The sequence below is a fragment of the Ursus arctos genome, unplaced genomic scaffold (assembly GCF_023065955.2).
Source record: "Ursus arctos isolate Adak ecotype North America unplaced genomic scaffold, UrsArc2.0 scaffold_19, whole genome shotgun sequence".
NCBI classification, from domain to species: Eukaryota; Metazoa; Chordata; class Mammalia; order Carnivora; family Ursidae; genus Ursus; species Ursus arctos.
In genome coordinates, this window is record NW_026622863.1 from 43061386 (window position 1) to 43081656 (window position 20271).

At 39.0% G+C, this 20271-nt stretch overlaps 1 protein-coding gene across 1 annotated transcript in view; it reads right to left on the bottom strand.

Moving 5' to 3' along the window:
* Positions 1–1163: 1163 nt before the first annotated feature.
* Positions 1164–20271, bottom strand: part of LOC113243633 (zinc finger protein 875-like) — a 29425-nt gene continuing 10317 nt past the window's right edge. The window contains 4 exon segments of the mRNA XM_057314713.1: positions 1164–5300; positions 5303–5926; positions 16810–16905; positions 19698–19824. Coding sequence (XP_057170696.1) covers positions 4246–5300; positions 5303–5926; positions 16810–16905; positions 19698–19824 — 1902 coding nt within the window. The 3' untranslated portion in view covers positions 1164–4245.

A 20271-nucleotide genomic window follows, 5' to 3' on the forward strand; every position in this document is an offset into this window, starting at 1 on the left:
ATGTGCTCTTACATTTAATCTGCTGAGATAAATAAAGAAAATCTGGCCTCGCACATCCAGGATGTAAAAATGAACAAGTATTTTAATGGCCTTTTCAGATATTTGTCAATCTTATTGACACTACACCCAAAATCAACAAGTGGTAATTTCTTAAATGTTACTATAATGTGGAATCCGACCTTTATCTATCTAAGATCGGTATTAATTTTAATTTTAATGTTTTCTTGCAGTTGTTGTTGTTGTTGTTGTTTTAAGTAAACTCTATCCCCAAGGTGGGGCTCAAAACGTACAACTCCCGAGATCAGGAAGTGCATGCTCCACCAACTCAGCGAGCAAGGCACCCCTAGCCTCTATCTCTTAAATTAAAATCCATTTGTCTATCTTATACTTTAATATCACCACAGATGATTTTATAGCATCACACAGTAATCATTTAGAAAATACTGATTCAATGAGTTAGGCAGACCTTCCAAACATTGACCTATTTCAGTATATGGTATTACAAAATCACATTCATTAATATCAAAAGCATCTCATCACAAAAGACTAAGTATTCGAAAGCTGTCAAGTTCAGGGTGACAGATACTTGTTTTTCAATATGCTTATTTTTTGTTTGAAAGTCAAAGTAACAAAAATTACTATCCGTTTTCTTTACTGTCAGGTTTTATAAATCACTTCATTTTTGACAAAATGTTTACCAGATATACAGGTCTTCATCCACTTATTCAAAATTTGTCAGTTATTCTTGCAAATAAAATTGGTGTCCATAAAAAGGTGGCTAGTTCAATGCACAACACAAACAATCATAAAAGTGCATTTCCTGGAAACAACTTGATACTTCAGCATGAAGAAAAACTCTATAAGCCTTTCTCTCTTCATTACATAAAATATTTAGAAGATGTGTGTGTGTATATTAACATATATATAATATTATATATACATTATTTTTTATGTATTTATAATAATATATATTTTAAGATGTATATATATGTATATATAAATTTTAATAATCTGGTTGTAACATTATCGTTTTGCAAAACATTACCATCAGGGTAAACTGGGCAAAGAGTTCATGGGATCTCTCTACATAATTTCTTACAAATGCACGTGAATCCAAAATTATCTCAAAATCAAAAGCATAATTTAAAAATTTTGTACTCACAAAAAAAAAAGTAAAAATTTTGTACTCAGGGTCAAGTTTAACAAAACTAATTTTAACTGTCTTACGATGAACATTCTTAAGTGGAACTGACATGTTTTTACCACAAGTGCGTGATGGTAAAGAACACAAGAACTAGTATACAGTTTGGCAACACTGTCCTGATTCAAGCCCAGCAGTTTAACCCACCATTACTTTCGCACAATCCATGCAAATTTCAGCACAATGGAAAAAAGCAAATCAGGTCTTAGTGTTATAATGAAATTTGTTTGACCAAGTAGATCACCTGAAAGGGCCCCCAAACATCCTCTGACCACACTTAGAGAACCACTGATCCATAGTAAGTTAAAATAGAATAGTTATATTAAAACTTACTGCCACCCCTTTTCTTTTTCTTCTTTTCCTTAAGTCATCTCTACATCCAACATGGGGCTCAAACTCATGATCCCAAGATCACGAGTCCCATGCTCTACCTGACTGAGCCAGCCAGGTGCCCCTGCTACCCCCTTTTGAAACAATTTCAATGGTGACCATAACAGGCTTATGGATTTGAAGTGATATTGTTTCATACTGTTCATCATCTTTTCTTCAAAATTTTCTTCATGCAGTATAGTCTATTACTTAACCATAGGAGTGGATGGGCTTGGGCACTTTTTCTGTTTGTTTTAAACATCTAGAGTTGTTATCTCAGGATGTAAAATATGGGGCATTGGTAGATAGCTAGTCCATACATATTGGAAAAAGAAAAAAAAAAACACAAGATTTTGAAGATTCACATATATGAACACTATCTGGTGCTTGCCTCATCAGCTTCCAGACGTGCACACAGGTTTTAATGTTAGGCCCAAGTGGAGAAGTCAGGTAACCTGTACCAATTCTGTCTCTTCTGAGAAGTTTTAAGCAGAGGATCTAATGCAGGTTTAAGAATCAGTATAGATGGGGGGCACCTGGGTGGCGCAGTCGTTAAGCGTCTGCCTTCGGCTCAGGGCGTGATCCCAGCGTTCTGGGATCGAGCCCCACATCAGGCTCCTCCGCTAGGAGCCTGCTTCTTCCTCTCCCACTCCCCCTGCTTGTGTTCCTTCTCTAGCTGGCTGTCTTTCTCTGTCAAATAAATAAATAAAATCTTTAAAAAAAAGAAAGAATCAGTATAGATGGGGACTGGGTAGGGCCAAAGTATGGGTCATCTTTCTACCATTTCCAGTCTCTGTTTGGTTGCTGTTCTATATAAATGTCTCCCCAGGTTTGAGTCTCTTTGAATCTGTTTGAATCTTCAGATACCGGCAGTGTTCTATTTTTTGTTGTTGAGAATTTTAAATGATTTAAGGCAAAATCTTTTGGATTTATGGACCGATTACATTGAAAACTGAAATATCTCTTCTTAAAAAAAAAACCAGTAAAATACACATTTTTACTTTTGGAATCCTTATTTTCGTGACATCATTTTATGGAAAAGAATAATTCAATTCAAGATGCAAAGAGATTAAAACTCTAAAAGTATTTTTCTATTGAGAAGGAGAAATAGCAGCAGGCCAGGATTTACCATAGGAAGGACTGAGAAGGGCAAGGCATGCCAGCAGCTCCATCTAGGATAATATTTCATAATTCTCCACCAGGTTCCTTTTCACTCCACTGAAACTTAGATTTTGAATAAAATTAATAAGACTCCTACACCTTAGGGTTGAGTCTGTCTGTCCGGTTGGCTCAGTCTGTAGAGTGTGTGACTCAACCTCAGGGTCGTGAGTTCAAGCCCCATGTTGGGCATGGAGTGTACTTAAAATAAAACATTAAATTAAATTAAAAAGACCCCTGCACCTTGTATTATCTGAGCTAGTGATTTTATAACTCTAACTCTATTGAGACTTTGGGACCTATGTTTATTTTTTCCCTCAGTTGAGAGCCAATGACCCAAACACCGAATCTTGAACTTGCCATTTTCATAATAGCTTGAAATCCTGCTTCCTCACTTTCTAAATATTCATATACAAGTGAGTTTGTTTTTTTTTATTTTTTTTATATAGTTCTATTCTAGATATCTGTCCACGGATGTTTAAAAAGACATGCTATTATACAGTTCTTATATTATCCTGCCATTCCTCAAAATTCTACTTGCCAAATAAAACTCAGAATCATTTAGTCAAGTTCTGTGAAAAAATATCGGGTCATGGCTCAGAATTATAAGGGAATCTGTGGGACACTGCCATTCTCAAAAAGAGAGTATTCCCAACCAGAAAAATCATATATTTTACAATGGTTAATTTAAACCAAAAAATTACCTGTGGGATGTAGTATGGTAATTCAAATAGAAAGTAATTTCATTTTCTATTTCTGTATATGTGAGTGTGTTTTCTTCATGAAAGCATATAATACATTTCTAGTCTAAATATATCAATAAATAAAAATATCTTCAGTATGGATTCAACCTAGAAACCAGAGAGGGCCCCAGGAAACAAGCAAAAATGGATACTTCTTCCCAAAACCTAGAGCTAGGAGAGTCACAATCCTTCTCACCAGTCAGCTCATTGCATAATAAAGACTTCTACCCATGTACCATCTCTGTTCCCATGAATTCACCATTTCCCAAACTCTCCCTGAAGCTGACTCTGCTGGGTCATGCTCTGGGAAACCAAGATTAAGTCGGCCATGGTTTCTGTCAAGTCTCTTGTTTTCAGAAGGTAAGACAGACAAGAGATGAGCTCTACTGTTGCTGTTTCTCTAACATCCAGGCTACTGTGTAAGGAGTGCTCAAGTATTCTCGGGAAATGACATTAGAATAGCCTCCATTCCCTAATTTCAACCTACTTAGAAGTACCCCCTCCATCAAGTATCTGACAGATCTTCCACAACCCACCATCCCCACTAGGGAATGCCAGGGCTCTGAAAATGAGCCAGCAGTTCTCCTTCATGTGGACTGGAGATGTTGACTCTTACCATTAGGCTCGTGAACACTCCTGTCACACATAAGATGTCTCCACTTTGGTGTCTGGCAATGGCTGACTTACTACTAAAGCCACAGCCCTAGGTGTGACTTCTGGCATCTCATGAAGTATGAGTCTTGGCTAAAGATTTCACCACACTCTACAAGGTTTCTATCCTGAGTGTGTCCTCTGATGTCTGATAAGGTTTGATTTCGGACTAAAGCCTCGCCCACACTTCCTACAAATATAAGGTTTCTCTCCTGAATGTATCCTCTGATGTCTAATAAGGTGTGACTGCCGGCTAAAGCCTTGCCCACACTCCCTGCACACATGAGGCTTCCCCCCTGAGTGTGCCTTCTTGTGTGTTATGAGAGTTAACTTATCACAAAAGCCTTGGCCACACTCCCTGCACACAAAGGGTATGCTTCCTGAGTGTGCCCTCCTATGCCTGAATAGGTTTGGCTTCTGGCTAAACCTTTTACCACACTCCCTGCATATGAAAGGCTTTTCCCCTGAATGTGTTCTCTGGTGTGAGATGAGGGTTGACTTATCATTAAAGCCTCGCCCACACTCCCTGCATACAAATGGCTTTTCCCCTGAGTGTGTCCTCTGGTGTGTGATAAGGGTTGATTTCCGGGTAAAGCCTCGCCCACATTCCCTGCACACAAATGGCTTCTCCCCTGTGTGTGATCTCTGATGTTTGTTAAGGTTTGACTTCAGGCTAAAGCACTGCCCACACTCCAGGCATACATAAGGTTTAACCCCTGAGTGTGTCCTCTGGTGTGTCTTGAGATTTGATTTCCAGCTAAAATGGCGCCCACATTCTGTGCATACGTAAGGCTTCTCTCCTGTGTGTGTCCTTAAGTGTCTGATGAGGTGTGATTTCTGGCTAAAGCTTTGCTCACACTCCCTGCACACATAAGGCTTCTCTCCCGAATGTGTCCTCTTATGTCTGATGAGATGTGAATGCTGGCGAAAGCCATGCCCACACTCCCTGCAAATATAAGGCTTCTCCCCAGAGTGTGCCCTCTGGTGTGTGATAAGGTTTGACTTCAGGCTAAAGCTCTGCCCGCACTCCTTGCACACATACGGCTTGACCCCTGAATGTGTCCTCTGGTGTGTGAAGAGGTTTGACTTCCAAGTAAAGCCTCGTCCACACTCCTTGCACACAAAAGGTTTTTCCCCTGAGTGTGTCCTCTGGTGGGTGATGAGATTTGACTTCCAGTAAAGCCTCGTCCACATTCCTTGCACACATAAGGCTTTTCCCCAGAGGGTGACCTCTGGTTTTTGATGAGGACTGACATATTGCTAAAGCTCTGTCCCCACTCGGTGTACATGTAAGGTGTCTCCCCTGTGTGCATCTTCTGGAGGCTGAGCAGGTGTGACTCCTTCATAAAGCCAAGCCCAAACTCCCCGTATTTGATTGCTCCAAATCCGGAGACTTCTACACCATGCAACACTTTGTCTGTTTCCTCAAGGTCTGTCCTCTGCTCTCGGCTGGGCCCTCTGTCCATCACTGTGTTGTCTTGCTTGGACCTTACTGGCTGTTCTTGCAGTGGGCGGGACAACACCTCTGAAGTGCCTCTTCTGCTTACTCTCCCCGACAAGGGCTTGGAGTCTTCTTCTGTCTCTTGAATTTCTGCTTTGTCACTCCAGCAGGTTTGACCAAGGAGTTGCTTCTGCTGCTCTTTTTGATCTTCTGGATAGTGTTTCCCTGGGTGGACATGATTTCCTGCACATAAACTTGAGAAGAGCTGAGGAAGGTGACTGAACCACACATGTTGGCTGAGGCCTTGCTGACTAGTGAATGCCAGCAGGCAGTGGGGACAAGGTTGAATGTTTAGCTTTGATCCTGCTGAAGAAAGAATATTTTTAGTCAGAGTAGCCACGAGTAGGGTTGCCAGGGCCATTTTGCTTTGCCCATTGGTCGTTTGTAATATGTTTATATCACAACCTGTCTCCCACTCAGACATCCTCACATCTATAACAAGAGCTATTTTTCATTTTACTTTATACAGTACGTTTTTAATTACTGGAGTTAGCAAACTTGTCGGGTAGGCCAAATTCAGCCTGCAACCTGTTTTTGTATGGCCCACCAGTTAAAAATGGATTTACCTTTCTAAGGAGTCAAAGAAAGAAAGAGAAATAAATAAATAAGCAAACAAACCAACCAACCAATGGGGTAATAGACTGCATGTGACCTGGAAACCTTTAAAAGATTTACTGGGCAGCCCCTTACAGAAAGATATTTTGGCCCCTTGTCCTATTGCAATGTAGAAAACTCATACCAAAACCTTATTTTCACAATGCCTGACAGAGTAAAAAGTTTACTTCCAGAAAGCAATCAAACACATACAATACTTTGAGAAGTATTTATTCATGAAAACCATGAACTCCGGATAAGAAAAGTGGGAATCTGGAGCATTATTGCCTAAAGCTGATCTCATCCTTCTGATCCCCCAGCTTGGTTGGTATGGTAGTTATACTAGGACGGGTCATAAAACCATCAGTTCTGTTCCTGCAACAGGGGCAGTCACCTGATTTGAGTGGAAGGTGAGAAACCAATGCTGGGTGGAACTGTCAATAAATGTGATCTAGGTGGTAAGTGAACAGGGAAGCCACCAGTGACTGCTATCTGAGGCTGCAGTCTTGGTTGGGAGAAGGGAAAGGGAAAGGGAAAGGGAAAGGGAAAGGGAAAGGGAAGAAAAGAAAAAAGAAAAGAAAAGAAAAGAGAAAGAAGGAAGAAGAAGAAAGAAGAAGAAAAGAAGGAAGAAGGAAGGAAGGAAGGAAGGAAGGAAGGAAGGAAGGAAGGAAGGAGGAGGAGGAGGAGGAGGAGGAGGGAGGAGGGAGGAGGGAGAAGGGAGAAGGGAGAAGGGAGAAGGGAGAAAGGAGAAAGAAAGAAGATGACTGGTAGACCATCCAGAAATGTAGCAGGGGAAAACCTGAAAGCGAGAGAGACAGGGAGGGGCTTGATAAACTCACCACACAACCCTGGCTGACTGGAAGGCTGTTTGCAAAAGCAAGGGAGATGGATGGGTGCCCAAGCTCTGCACATAACCCTGCCTGACACAGAGGCTATCACCAGCTACAGAGGAAAAACTAGAGGGATCAGTGGTAAGTGAAAAGCCAGACAAGACTCGGAATCCATCCGAACTTTGAATGAGCTCCCCAACCCACCCATGTATCCATTGGCAGAGGCAGGGAGCCTTACTGGCTCCAAGTCTTTGAACATAACCTATTGCTAATTGTTGCAGATCACTAAGCTCTGCAGACACAAGGTTGAAATCAGGCAGCCAGGATTAAAAATAAACACAAGAACACAATAACAAATCAAGTGGAAACGTCAACTTCACAGAGAAAACATATTCCACATATTTAGTCTAGAAAAGTTACTAAAAGTGGCAACAACAATATCTAGGCAGGAAACGTCATCAGCTACCAGTGGGGCTAAAACATAGTATCTAAAACATCCAGTTTCCAAAGAAACAGGAAAGAGTGACCCATACTGAGGAAAAAAATGCAGACAATAGAAACTGTTGCTGGGTGGCCCAGATGTTGATTTACAGGGAAAGAAAGAGTTCAAAGCTGATATTATGAATATATTTAAAGAACTAAAGGAAACAACGTGTAAAAACTTAAAGGAAAGTATGGTAACTTAAGAAATACAAAAATCTCAATAAAGAATAAAAACCATTAAAAAGAAATGAAAAGGAAACTCTGGAATTAGAAAGTAAAATAACTGAAATTACATAATTGCTAGGAAGATACAACAGCATATTTGGGTTTGCAACAGAACCAATGGAGTTGAAGATAAATCAATAGAAATTACCTAAACTGAAAAAGCAGGTGAAAGAAAGATGAAGAAAAGCAAAGAGCTCCAGAAACCTGTGGGACGCCATCAGATAAATCAATCAATGCGTAATGGAAATGCACAGGAGAAGACAGAGAAAAGAGCAGAAAAAAATGTCTGAAGAAATAACAACTAAAAAGTCTGAAATTTGTTGAAAAACATTAGTCTATAAATCCAAGAAGCTCAACAAACTGCAAGAAAAACATAGAGGGCACCTGGATGGCTCAGTCGGTTAAGCTTCTGCCTCCAGCTCAGGTCATGATCCCCGGGGCCTGGGACTGAGTTCCGCATTGGGCTCCCTGCTCAGCAGGGAGTCTGCTTCTCCCTCTCCCTCTGCCCTCCCCACCCCCATCATGCTTGTTCCCTCTCTCTCTCTCAAATAAATAAAATCTTTTAAAAAAAAGAAAGAAAAACATAAAGAGAGCCCCAGAGAGTCACATCATAGCCAAATTGCTATCAGAAAAAAAGACAAAAGAGAAAATCTTGAAAGCAGCAAAAGCAAAATGATTCAACATGCACAGGAGGAAACAATATGATTAGTGCTAACTTCTCACCAGAGACAACAGAGTGTGGAATGACTTATTTAAGGTGCTGAAATAAAGCTGAAAAAGCTACTAAGGAAGAATTCTATTCTCATGAAACTATCCTTCAAAAATGAAACTGATACAGATATTCGCAGATTAACAAATACTCAGAGAGTATCTGTTGCTAGCAAACATGCCTTACGAGAAATGCTAACTAAGTCTGTCAGGCTGAAAAGAAATGACACCAGACACTAACTCAAATCCACAGGAACAACTGCGGACCACCAAAACTGGTAAGTATGCAGGTAAATATAAAAGACTACTTATGTATATTTTTCTCTTCTTCTCTTAATTTCTATGAAATGCATAAGATTATTATAAAAGACAATAACTAACACCATATTATGGGCTTTATAATATATATATATATATATAGTTAATGGAATGAAGTTAGTATTAATTAGATTATGTTAAATTAATTAGATGCATTTTTAATTCCTAGAGCTGAATTAAGAAAATAACTACAAAAATTATATATATATTATATATACATATGCCAAAAAGTAGGGGAATTCAAAAACATGAAGCATATCAAAAACAAGTAGCAAAATGGCAGACTTAAATGATATCAATAATTACATTAAATATGAATACACCAAACATTCCAAACAAAAGACAAAAAGTTCTTAGTTACACCACCAAAAGCACAATCCACTTAAAATTTTGTTAAATTGGATATCATTAAAGTTTAAAACTGTTATGCTTGAAGAGACAGCATGAAGAGAATGAAAAGACAAGCTGCAGACTTGTCCTCTTTCTGAAACTTGTTTTATAGGGTTGAAAGGATATGCAAACCATATATCTGATATAGGACTGTATCTAGAATATGTGAAACTCTTAAACTCAAAAAGAAGACAAAACAATCCAATTTAAAAATGGGCAAAAGAACTGAATAGCTATTTCACCAAAGAAATGCAAAGGGTTACTAAGAACATAAAAAGATCAACATAGGCCACCTGGGTGGCTCAGTCAGTTAAGTGTCTGCCTTCAGCTCAGGTAATGATATCGGCATCCTGGGATTGAGCCCTGCGGCAGGCTCCCTGCTCAGCAGGTAGTCTGCTTCTCCCTCTCCCTCTGCCCTTCCCCCCACTCATGCACTGCACACACGCACTCTCTCTCTCTAATAAATAAATAAAATCTTTAAAAAAACAATCAACACCATCAGTCACTAGGGAAATGCAAATTAAAACCACAGTGAAATACCGCTATACACCCACTAGAATGTCTGTAATCCAAATTAGAGACAATTTCAAATGCTGACAAGGATGTAGAAAAACACTGCTAATAGAATATGTAAAAATAGAAAACAGAAATGTAAAATAGAAATACTAATAGAGACGTACAGCCACTTTGGAAAATAATTTTGCAGTTTCTTAAAAAGTTAAATATAAACATATCATACAATCCAGAAATTTTACACCTACATATCTACCCAAAAATGAAAACATATGCCCACATTGAGACCTGTACATGATTGTTCTTAGCAGCGTTATTCACAATAGCCAAAAAGTGGACACAACCCATATGTCTGTCAACCTGTGAATAGGTAAACAAAATGTGCTATGTCCATACACTGGAATATTATATGGCAATAAAAAGGAACTAGGCCACCTGGGTGGCTCAGTGGGTTAAGCTTCCCACTCTTGATTTCAGCTCAGGTCATGATCTCAGGGTCATGGGATCAGCCCCACCTCCGGCTCTGTGCTGAGCATGGAGCCTGCTTGGGATTCTCTCTCTTGCTCCCCCTCTCCCCTCCTCCCCACCCCCACCTCCCTACACACTTACGTGCTCTCTTTCTCTCTCAAAAAAAAAAAAAAAGAAAAGAAAAGAAAAGGAATCGATTACTGAATGGATTACTGATACATGCCACAACCTGGATGAACCTCAAAAATATTGTGCCAGATACAAAAGACCATATATTTTATGATACCATTTGTAGAATATGTCCAGAAACATCAAATCCATAGAGACAGCATATCAGCAGTTCCCCAGAGCTCAGATGGGAGGAGGGATAGATGCAAATGGGCACAAGGGAGCTTTGTGGAATGACAGAATATTCTAAAGTTAAATATAATGATCATACAACAATAAACATTTACCAAAAATAATGCAACTGCACACTTAAAATAACTAGGTTTTATGGTATATAAATCATATCTCAATGAAGTTGTTAAAAAACTGTAAGACTGTATATTTCTAAAATGTCAGTGTCATAAAAGGCAAACAAAGGTTACTGAAATGATCTATATTAAGGGAGATTAAATAGACATGACATGTAAATGCACTACTGAAACCTGGAAGGGATCATTTTCTGGAGAGTAAAAAAAGATATTACTGTTTCTACTGACAAAATTACAATATGAGAAGTAGATATTAGATAAAATTACTGTATCAAAGTTAAATTTACTGAGGTTGGTAACTACTCTGGTTATATGAGAACACTGCCCTTCTTAGAAAACCTTTTAACAAACATGCACATATGAACCTATACACACGCGCACACACACACACATAAACACACACACACATACTGAGGGGGAAGGAGAAGGGAGAGCATGCATATAAGACAGCACACAAGCAAATATAAAATACTAACAGGTGATTTCATGATGCCATTTTATTTATTTTTTAAAAGATTTTATTTTTACATAATCACTACATCCAACCTAGGTATCAAACTCACAACCCCAAGATCAAGAGTTGCATGCTTTACTGACTGAGCCAACCATGTGCCCCTGATGCCATTTTATAACAACATATATGCCATATATATTTACACATATGTGTGTACATAGAGCATATAAAGGGGTTCTTTGTACTATTTTTATTTTTGCAAATTTTCTGTAATTTTGAAGTAATTTCCAAATGTCAAGTCAAAAACATACAGGATACAGGGCGCCTGGGTGGCTTAGTCGTTGGGCGTCTGCCTTCAGCTCAGGGCATGATCCTGGGGTCCTGGGATTGAGCCCCACATCAGGCTCCTCTGCTGGGAGCCTGCTTCTTCCTCTCCCACTCCCCTTGCCTGTGTTCCCTCTCTCGCTGGCTGTCTCTGTGTCAAATAAATAAATAACACCTTAAAAAAAAAATACAGGATGAAGCCTACTTCTGAAAATGGCAGCAGACTGAATTGGTCACAAAAATCCCCTGCAGAAAACAATGACAAAACTGGATAAAATACAACAAATAATGACTTCAAGTCATTAGAAAACACCCCGAAGTGAACAGAAGCTGGTTGGACTAAAAAGTTCACACTAAAAAAGCTGCAATAAAAAGGGAGGGGCTAGAATTTTCTAGCTACAAAGCACTCCCAATACACACAACTACAGCAGTGGAGAAATAGTGGTGAAATACCACAACCGCATGGGCTCAAGGTGCCACAGGTCAGGATTCAGAGATGGAACAGAAGCTGTAAATATGAGTTAAGAATAGAAAGAAATGGGGCTCCTGGCTGGCTCAGTTGGTGAAGCCCATGACTCCTGGTCTTGGGGTTGTAAATTCAAGCCCCACGCTGGGTGTGGATTTACTTAAAAATAAAATCTTAGAAGAAGAAAGAAGAAAGAAGAAGAAGAAGAAGGAGAAGGAGAAGAAGAAGAAGAAGAAGAAGAAGAAGAAGAAGAAGAAGAAGAAGAAGGGGAGGAAGAAGAAGAAGAAGGAGAAGAAGAATAGAAGGAAATGTATAATCTCAAACCTTATACTAGGAAAGCAGGAAGGCTGAAAAGTAATAATGTTAAGCATCCATCTCAAAACTTGGAAAAAGAATAGTGAAATAAGCCCAAAGTAAGAATAGTAAGGAAATATTAAGTAGAAGTTCAGACATAATACATGCAATAGACATGATCAACAAAGTAAAAAAAAAAGGCAAAACAAACAGATGAAACAGTTGTCTATATATGAAACTCCAAAGAAGATACACAGGACAAATTATGGAATTAATTAAACCACTCAGCAAGGCTGCTGGGTATATGATCACTATGATGAAATGAATTTTAGTTCTACATTTTAACAAAAAATTAGAAAAATCTAGTTTTTAAAAACATAACTCTCAAAGCAACAAAATAAGCCTATGTATAAATTTAAAGAAAGATGAACTAATGAATCATCGAACTAACTAATGAATCATCGAACTTTACATCAGAAACCAGGGATGTACTGTATGGTGACTAACATAATGTAATAAAAAAACATTAAAAAAAAAAACTCTAGCATATCCAGGGTCACAAAGATTTTTATATTTTATTCAAAAAGTTTTATACTTTCGGGTTTTAGTCTGAGTAATTTTGAGTCAGTTTTTGTAAAAGATATGAGGTTATGTAGCTCAAAGTTCTTTTTCTGCATGCAGCTGTCCAATTCCTCCAAACCATTTATTGAAATGACTACTCTTTCTCCATAAAATTATTTTTTGCATGGTATATGTGTGGGTCAATTTCTGAATTCTCTATTTGGTCTTATCTATATGTCCCTTTTTTTCACCAAAACCTCACAGCATTGAAACACTGTAGCTTTATAGGAAAAAAAATCATTTAGTGTCAATCGGCTAACTTTTTGTATTTCTTTCAAAACTGTTTTGACACCCTAATTGCTTTGCCTTTCATATAAATTTTAAAATCAGTTTGCTAATATCTACAAAATACTGCTGTAATTTTGAAAAGGACCGCAACTTAATCTGTATATATATCTGGGAGAACTGATATCAAAACAATACTGGGCCATGGAATCCACTCACATGGTATATGTCTACATGAATGTAAATCATCTTTAATTCTCTCATCAATATTTAGTTTTCAGTATAACTTGCATATATTTTGTTAGAGTTACAGCAAAGTGTTTTACTCTTTTCACCCTATTAAAAATGACACTATTTATTAAGCTACTTGTATAGAGTTGTTCATTGTTAGCATGCAGTAAGACAATTCATTGTGTTTATTAACCTTGTATCTTGCCATCTTGCCAAACACTTATTAGTGCAAACAGCTTTCTTGCAGATACCAGGGTGTTTCTAAATAGACAACCAGGTTGTCTGCAAATAAAGACACTTGTTTCTTTCATTAGAAAAAAAAAAAAAGAAAGAAACCAGGGATGTACTGTATGTTGACTAACATAATAAAAAAACATTAAAAAAAATAGAAGAAAGAAAGATGTACATTTACATCATAAAACCTTGCAAGAGGTGGTAATAAGGATGTTCAATAAATAAGTGAAAGTAGACACAACACTAAGAGAAAGACTTAATATTGTAAAAGATGTCAATTCTCTCCAAATTAATGAATATATTAATACATGTATATTATTGAATATATGAAGGCAATGCAACTACAACAAACTCCTGACAGGATACCGTATGAAACTGACAAGCTGACTGTAAAAGCCCACTGGGCTAAAGTCACAAAGACAAGAATAAGATGGGAGGACTTACCCTCCCAGACACTAAGACTTACTATAAAGCTATAGGAAATTAAAACAGCGTGATATTGGTGTAGGCATAAGCCAAGGAACAAAACAGAGAGTTCAGACATTGATCCAGGCATATACTGAAATTCAAATTATGAGAGATGGCATTGTAAATTGGGGAAAATGACGAATTATTCAATGAATGGTGCCAAGTCTGATGGTGATGCATTCATTTATTTATTTTTATTATGATATCTTCGTCACCATACAGTACATCATTCGCTTTTGATGTGGTGTTCCATGATTCATTGTTTGCGTGTAACACCCAGTGCTCCATGCAATACATGCCCTCCTTAACACCCTTAGAAATCTATAAAAATAGATTTGTATCTCTCAACACGCTCAAAATCAATTCCAGACAGATTAAAGACCTAAGTTGTAAAAAGCAAAAATATTTTTTAATTTAAAGGACAAAATCTAAATAATATCTTTATGATCTTGACAGAGAGAAGGACTTCTTAAATCAGACAGACACACACACAGACAACACCAAAAAAGTTTGACAAATCCAAACACATTAAAATGTATGAAATTATTATGAAAGGCCATTAAAAACACTGGATAAATTTCATAACATTCTTGAAAGTAATGGGAAAGAGATCAGTGGTTGCCAGAGGTTAAGGGTGGAGGGAGGGTAGCATGAAGGAGTTTCTTTGTAGTGGTGGAACATTCTTTCTGTATGTATCCTTACTGTGGTAGCACTTACATGAATCACACGTAAGTGACAAATTTCACAGTACTATACGACAACAACAACAACAACAGAGTACCTGTAAAAACTGATGAAATCTGAATCTGATTAAGGTCTGTAGCTGATTGAATAGTATTGTATTGATGTCAACTTCCTGGTTTTGAAATTGCAGAAAACTGGGTAAAGAATAGATGGGAACTTGCTGGATTATTTTTACACCTGAGACTTAAATTATTTCAAAATTAAACAACTTTTTATTTATTTTTTTGATGATTTTATTTATTTATTTGAGAGATAGCAACAGAAGCAGGCTCCCTGCTCAGGGACCCAGGACCGTGGAATCATGACCTGAGCCTAAGGCAGACACTTAACCAACTGAGCCGCCTAGGCGCCCCTAAACAACTTTTTAAAAAGCAAGTAGGTAGCCCACAGGCTGGAAGAAGAGGGACATAATACATTTAGCGGACAAAGGAACCATCTCCAGCATTTATTTAAATACTTCAGCAAATGAACAAGAAAAAGAAAAGCAGGCAAAAGATTTGAACAGGGAATTCGCAGAAGAGGAAATATCAATGCTAATCAACCTAGGAACATATGAAAAGATGCTCAAACCCAATGCTAATCAAATTAAAACTAGTGTGAGAGGCCATTTCATACCCAAAGGATGGTCAGAAACATAAGTCTTTGTTAGGGCAGCCTTGCAAACTACCGAAACAACTGTCGACAGCAATTTGGCATTACCTAGGCAGGACGAACAAGTACACACTCTTTGACTCAGCTACTCTACTCCTAGGCATCTATCTTAGAGAAACAAGTGCTTCTATGCCCAAGGACACATGTATTAGAATGTGTATAGTTGCAATTTTTTAAAGATTTTATTTATTTCAGAGAGAGAGTGTGTGTGTGCATGAGCAGGGGAAGGGGCAGAGGGAGAGGGAGAAGCAGGCTCCCCAAAGAGCAGGGAGTCTGATGTAGGGCTCGATCCCAGAACGCTGGGATCATGACCTGAGCTGAAGGCAGACGCTTAACCCACTGAGCCCTCCAGGAGCCCCAATAGTCGCATTCTTTAATAGCCAAAATTGGTAAAAACATAAATGTCCAGTGGCACCTGGGTGGCGCAGCCATGAAGCGTCTGCCTTCGGCTCAGGTCATGATCCCAGGGTCCTGGGATCCAGCCCCGTATCAGGCTCTCTCCTCGGCGGGAAGCCTGCTTCTCCCTCACACTCTCTTTTCTTGTGTTCCCTCTCTCGCTGTGTCTTTCTCTGTCCAATAAATAAATAAAATCTTTAAAAAAAAAAATAGATGTCCAATAAAATAGAATGGATAAATGAATTGTATTATAATTATGCATATAATACAATAAATACTATATAGTAGTGAAAATTAATGAACAAGAACAACATGTATCAACATGGGTTAATCTTACAAACTCGGTGTCAGTGGAGAGAGCAAACTACAGGAGGATATACATAATATGATGACATTAAAGAAAAGTTTAAAAATATGTCAAACAACACTATAGATGGTTGAGAGATTCATATATAGGCAATAAAGCAAAAGGCTATGCATAAGATTTATAAATCCCTAACTTTAAAAAAAAACAGTTCTCTTTGGGCAGGGGTGTGCAGAGGTAGGGGAAATCGGAACTTCAATTGTTTAGGTAATGCCTTATTTCTTAAGCTGGGATACTGGCTCATGAGTACATATTTTTTAAATTATTCATAGCCTGCTGTAATCTTAATTACTGAGTAACACATTTTTTAAATTATGGGAATTGGAAAGGTAGAAATAATCAATTACGTTTCACCTATGGGAAACTACAAAGTATCCAAAGGGTGGCAGACTTAATGTCCACAACATACGTGTATTTTTTAAGATCAGGAGAGGAGAAAGAAGCCCATGAATGAGGAAAGACTGAACATGATGAAGAAGACAAGCCAAGTAAAAGGAAGGGAGGTTTCCTGGTGGAGGAAAGAGACAAGGAAATCAAGAAAGCCCCTCCCTCAATTGAAAATGATATTCTGGAAGGGAGGTCATGCCAGGCAGACTTACCAATGACCTAGGAGGCCTGAGAAGAGCTTCTTCCCTGTACCTGAGAGATGCCTCCTCCTTCCCTATCTTCCAAGCTGCAGACGGTCCCATCTACCCTGCGTCACACTCACCTGGACAGAGGCCCAGTGGATGTTGTCTCTCCTCTATCCAAGGCTCTTCCCCTTGCTCCAGCTGAGAAATGAGTTTTGGTTTGCAAAATGGAATTTCTGCTCATGGGGGAAAAAAAACAACAACAAGGAGATTCTTGGTTATGGGCTCAAGGGGCCATTTCATAACTCAGAGCCAAAATGCGTAGGGAAACCCAAAGGGTGGTACAAAGGACCTATAATTGTGAACTCTCCTCAGAAGAGCTGAGTAAGTAAAGGTGACTCCAGTCAGGAAAACAGCACATTAACAGTTGGTGAAGGAAAATCACCTAGGTTTCATTTTTTTTTATAATGATTTTTTATTATATTATGTTAGTCACCATACAGTACATCCCCGGTTTTCGATGTAAGGCTCGATGATTCATTAGTTGTGTATAACACCCAGTGCACCATGCAATATGTGCCCTCCTTACTACCCATCACCGGTCTATCCCATTCCCCCACCCCCCTCCCCTCTGTAGCCCTCAGTTTGTTTCTCATAGTCCATAGTCTCTCATGTTTCATTCCCCCTTCTGATTACCCCCCCTTTCTTTATCCCTTTCTTCCCCTACTGCTCATTCTAGTTCTTATGTTCCATAGATGAGAGAAATCATATGATAGTTGTCTTTCTCTGCTTGACTTATTTCACTAAGCATTATCTCCTCCAGTGCCGTCCATGTTGTAGCAAATGTTGAGAACTCATTCTTTCTGATTGCTGAGTAATATTCCATTGTATATATGGACCACAACTTCTTAATCCAGTCATCTGTTGCAGGGCATCTCGGCTCCTTCCACGATTTAGCTATTGTGGACATTGCTGCTATGAACATTGGGGTGCATATGGCCCTTCTCTTCACTACGTCTGTATCTTTGGGGTAAACACCCAGTAGTGCAATGGCTGGATCATAGGGTAGCTCAATTTTTAACTTTTTAAGGGACCTCCACACGGTTTTCCAGAGTGGCTGTACCAACTTGCATTCCCACCAACAATGTAGGAGGGATCCCCTTTCTCCACATCCTCTCCAACAATTGTTGTCTCTTGCCTTGTCTATTTTTGCCATTCTAACTGGCGTAAGGTGGTATCTCAGTGTGGTTTTGATTTGAATTTCCCTGATGGCTAATGATTTTGAACATTTTTTCATGTGTCTGTTAGCCATTTGTATATCTTCATTGGAAAAGTGTCTGTTCATATCTTCTGCCCATTTTTTGATTTGTTTATTTGTTTCTCATGTATTGAGTTTGAGAAGTTCTTTGTAGATCTTGGATACCAGTCCTTTATCTGTAGTGTCATTTGCAAATATATTCTCCCATTCCGTGGGCTGCCTCTTAGGTTTTCTGACTGTTTCCTTGGCTGTGCAGAAACTTTTAATCTTGATGAAGTCCCATAAATTCATTTTGTCTTTTGTTTCTCTTGCCTTTGGGGATGTATCATGAAAAAGGTTGCTTTGGCCGATGTCAAAGAGGTTGCTGCCTATGTTCTCCTCTAGAATTTTGATGGATTCCTGTCTCACATCGAGGTCTTTCATCTATTTGGAGTTTATTTTTGTGTATGGTGTGAGATAGTGGTCAAGTTTCATTCTTTTGCATGTAGCTGTCCAATTTTCCCAGCACCATTTATTGAAGAGACTGTCTTTTTCCCACCGGATGTTTTTTCCTGCTTTATCAAATATTAGTTGCCCAAAGAGCTGAGGGTCCATTTCTGGGCTCTCTATTCTGTTCCATTGGTCTATGTGTCTGTTTTTGTGCCAGTACCATGCTGTCTTTGTGATCACAGCTTTGTAGTACAGCTCGAAATCCGGCATTGTGATACCCCCAGCTTTGTTTTTCCTTTTCAACAGTTCCTTGGAGATTCGGGGTCTTTTCTGGTTCCATACAAATTTAAGGACTATTTGTTCCAGTTCTTTGAAAAACGTTCTCGGTATTTTGATCGGGATAGCATTGAAAGTGTAGATTGCTCTGGGTAGCATGGACATTTTAACTATGTTAATTCTTCTGATCCATGAGCATGGAATATCTTTCCATCTTTTTATGTCTTCCTCAATGTCTTTTAAGAGTGATTTATAGTTTCTAGAATAAAGGTCCTTTACGTCTCTGGTTAAGTTAATTCCAAGGTAACGTATGGTTTTTGGTGCTATTGTAAATGGGATGGATTCCCTGATTTCTCTTTCTTCGTTCTCGTTATTCGTGTACAGAAATGCAACTGATTTCGGAGCATTGATTTTGTATCCCGCCACGTTACTGAATTGCTCTATAACTTCTAATAGTTTGGGAGTGGCTTCTTTTGGGTTTTCCATATAGAGTATCATGTCGTCTGCGAAGAGAGACATTTTGACTTCTTCTTTGCCGATTTGAATACCTTTGATCCCTTTTTGTTGTCTGATTGCTGTTGCAAGGACTTCTAGTACTATGTTGAATAATAGTGGCGAGAGTGGGCATCCTTGTCGTGTTCCTGATCTTAAGGGAAAGGCTTCCAGCTTTTCCCCACTGAGAATAATATTTGCAGTAGGCTTTTCATAGATGGCTTTTATGAGATTGAGAAATGTACCTTCTATTCCTACACTCTGAAGGGTTTTAATCAGGAAAGGATGCTGTATTTTGTCAAATGCTTGGAAAATCACCTAGGTTTCAAACAAGATAAAGCAAAAAGAGAGCCCCAGCCTTGGGAAAGAGGCGTGGAAATGTAGTGTTAGAGGCAACGTGAGGAAATCTACCTGTTTTCAATTCCACTAAATCCAGATTTCCCCTGAGGGAGGGGGATTATTGTTTCTAAGCCCAACCCTAGGACGAAGCTGCTTCATGGGTAGCCTTTCCTCGTGATGTGCAGAAAAGACTCTGTGGGGCAGGTTTTAAGTGCTAAGGGAAGTCATCCTTACCTAGTGAGACCAGGTGGTTGTAGGTCTCCAGCATCACTTCCCAGTGCAGGGTTCTCTGAGCTGGGCTCAGCAACCTCCACTCTTCCTGGGTGAAGTCCACAGCCACATCCCTGAATGCCACGAATGCCTTTAACACAAAACACACCACTGTTCATCCAGGAGTTAGTCTTGTTCACAACTCAGGATGAGCCATCACGAGGCTTCCCTGTGGGAGGTAGAGATTTCTAAACCCTACTTGGGATTGTGAATAAAGGGTAGCAGAATATGCCACTCCAAATTATGCCATTTTGGCATAAGGATTATTTTGGGCCAAAGGCATTGAGAAGTAGAAACAAGAAGAGCTCTCTGCCCTCCCTCTATCTGCCTAAAAGCAGAACATAAATTTGTGAACGTATCTCCCCTCCCCGCTCTACTGGGAAGAACATAAGTTAATCTCTGGAAACAACTCTAGACCCTTATGAGCCAGGAGATGGCATCAAAGGAACCACACAACAAACCTTACTAACTACTATCTTCCACCACAATTTGCCGTCCTCGAAACTCAAAATCCTTTTCCTTTGTCTTGTTGTTTCTC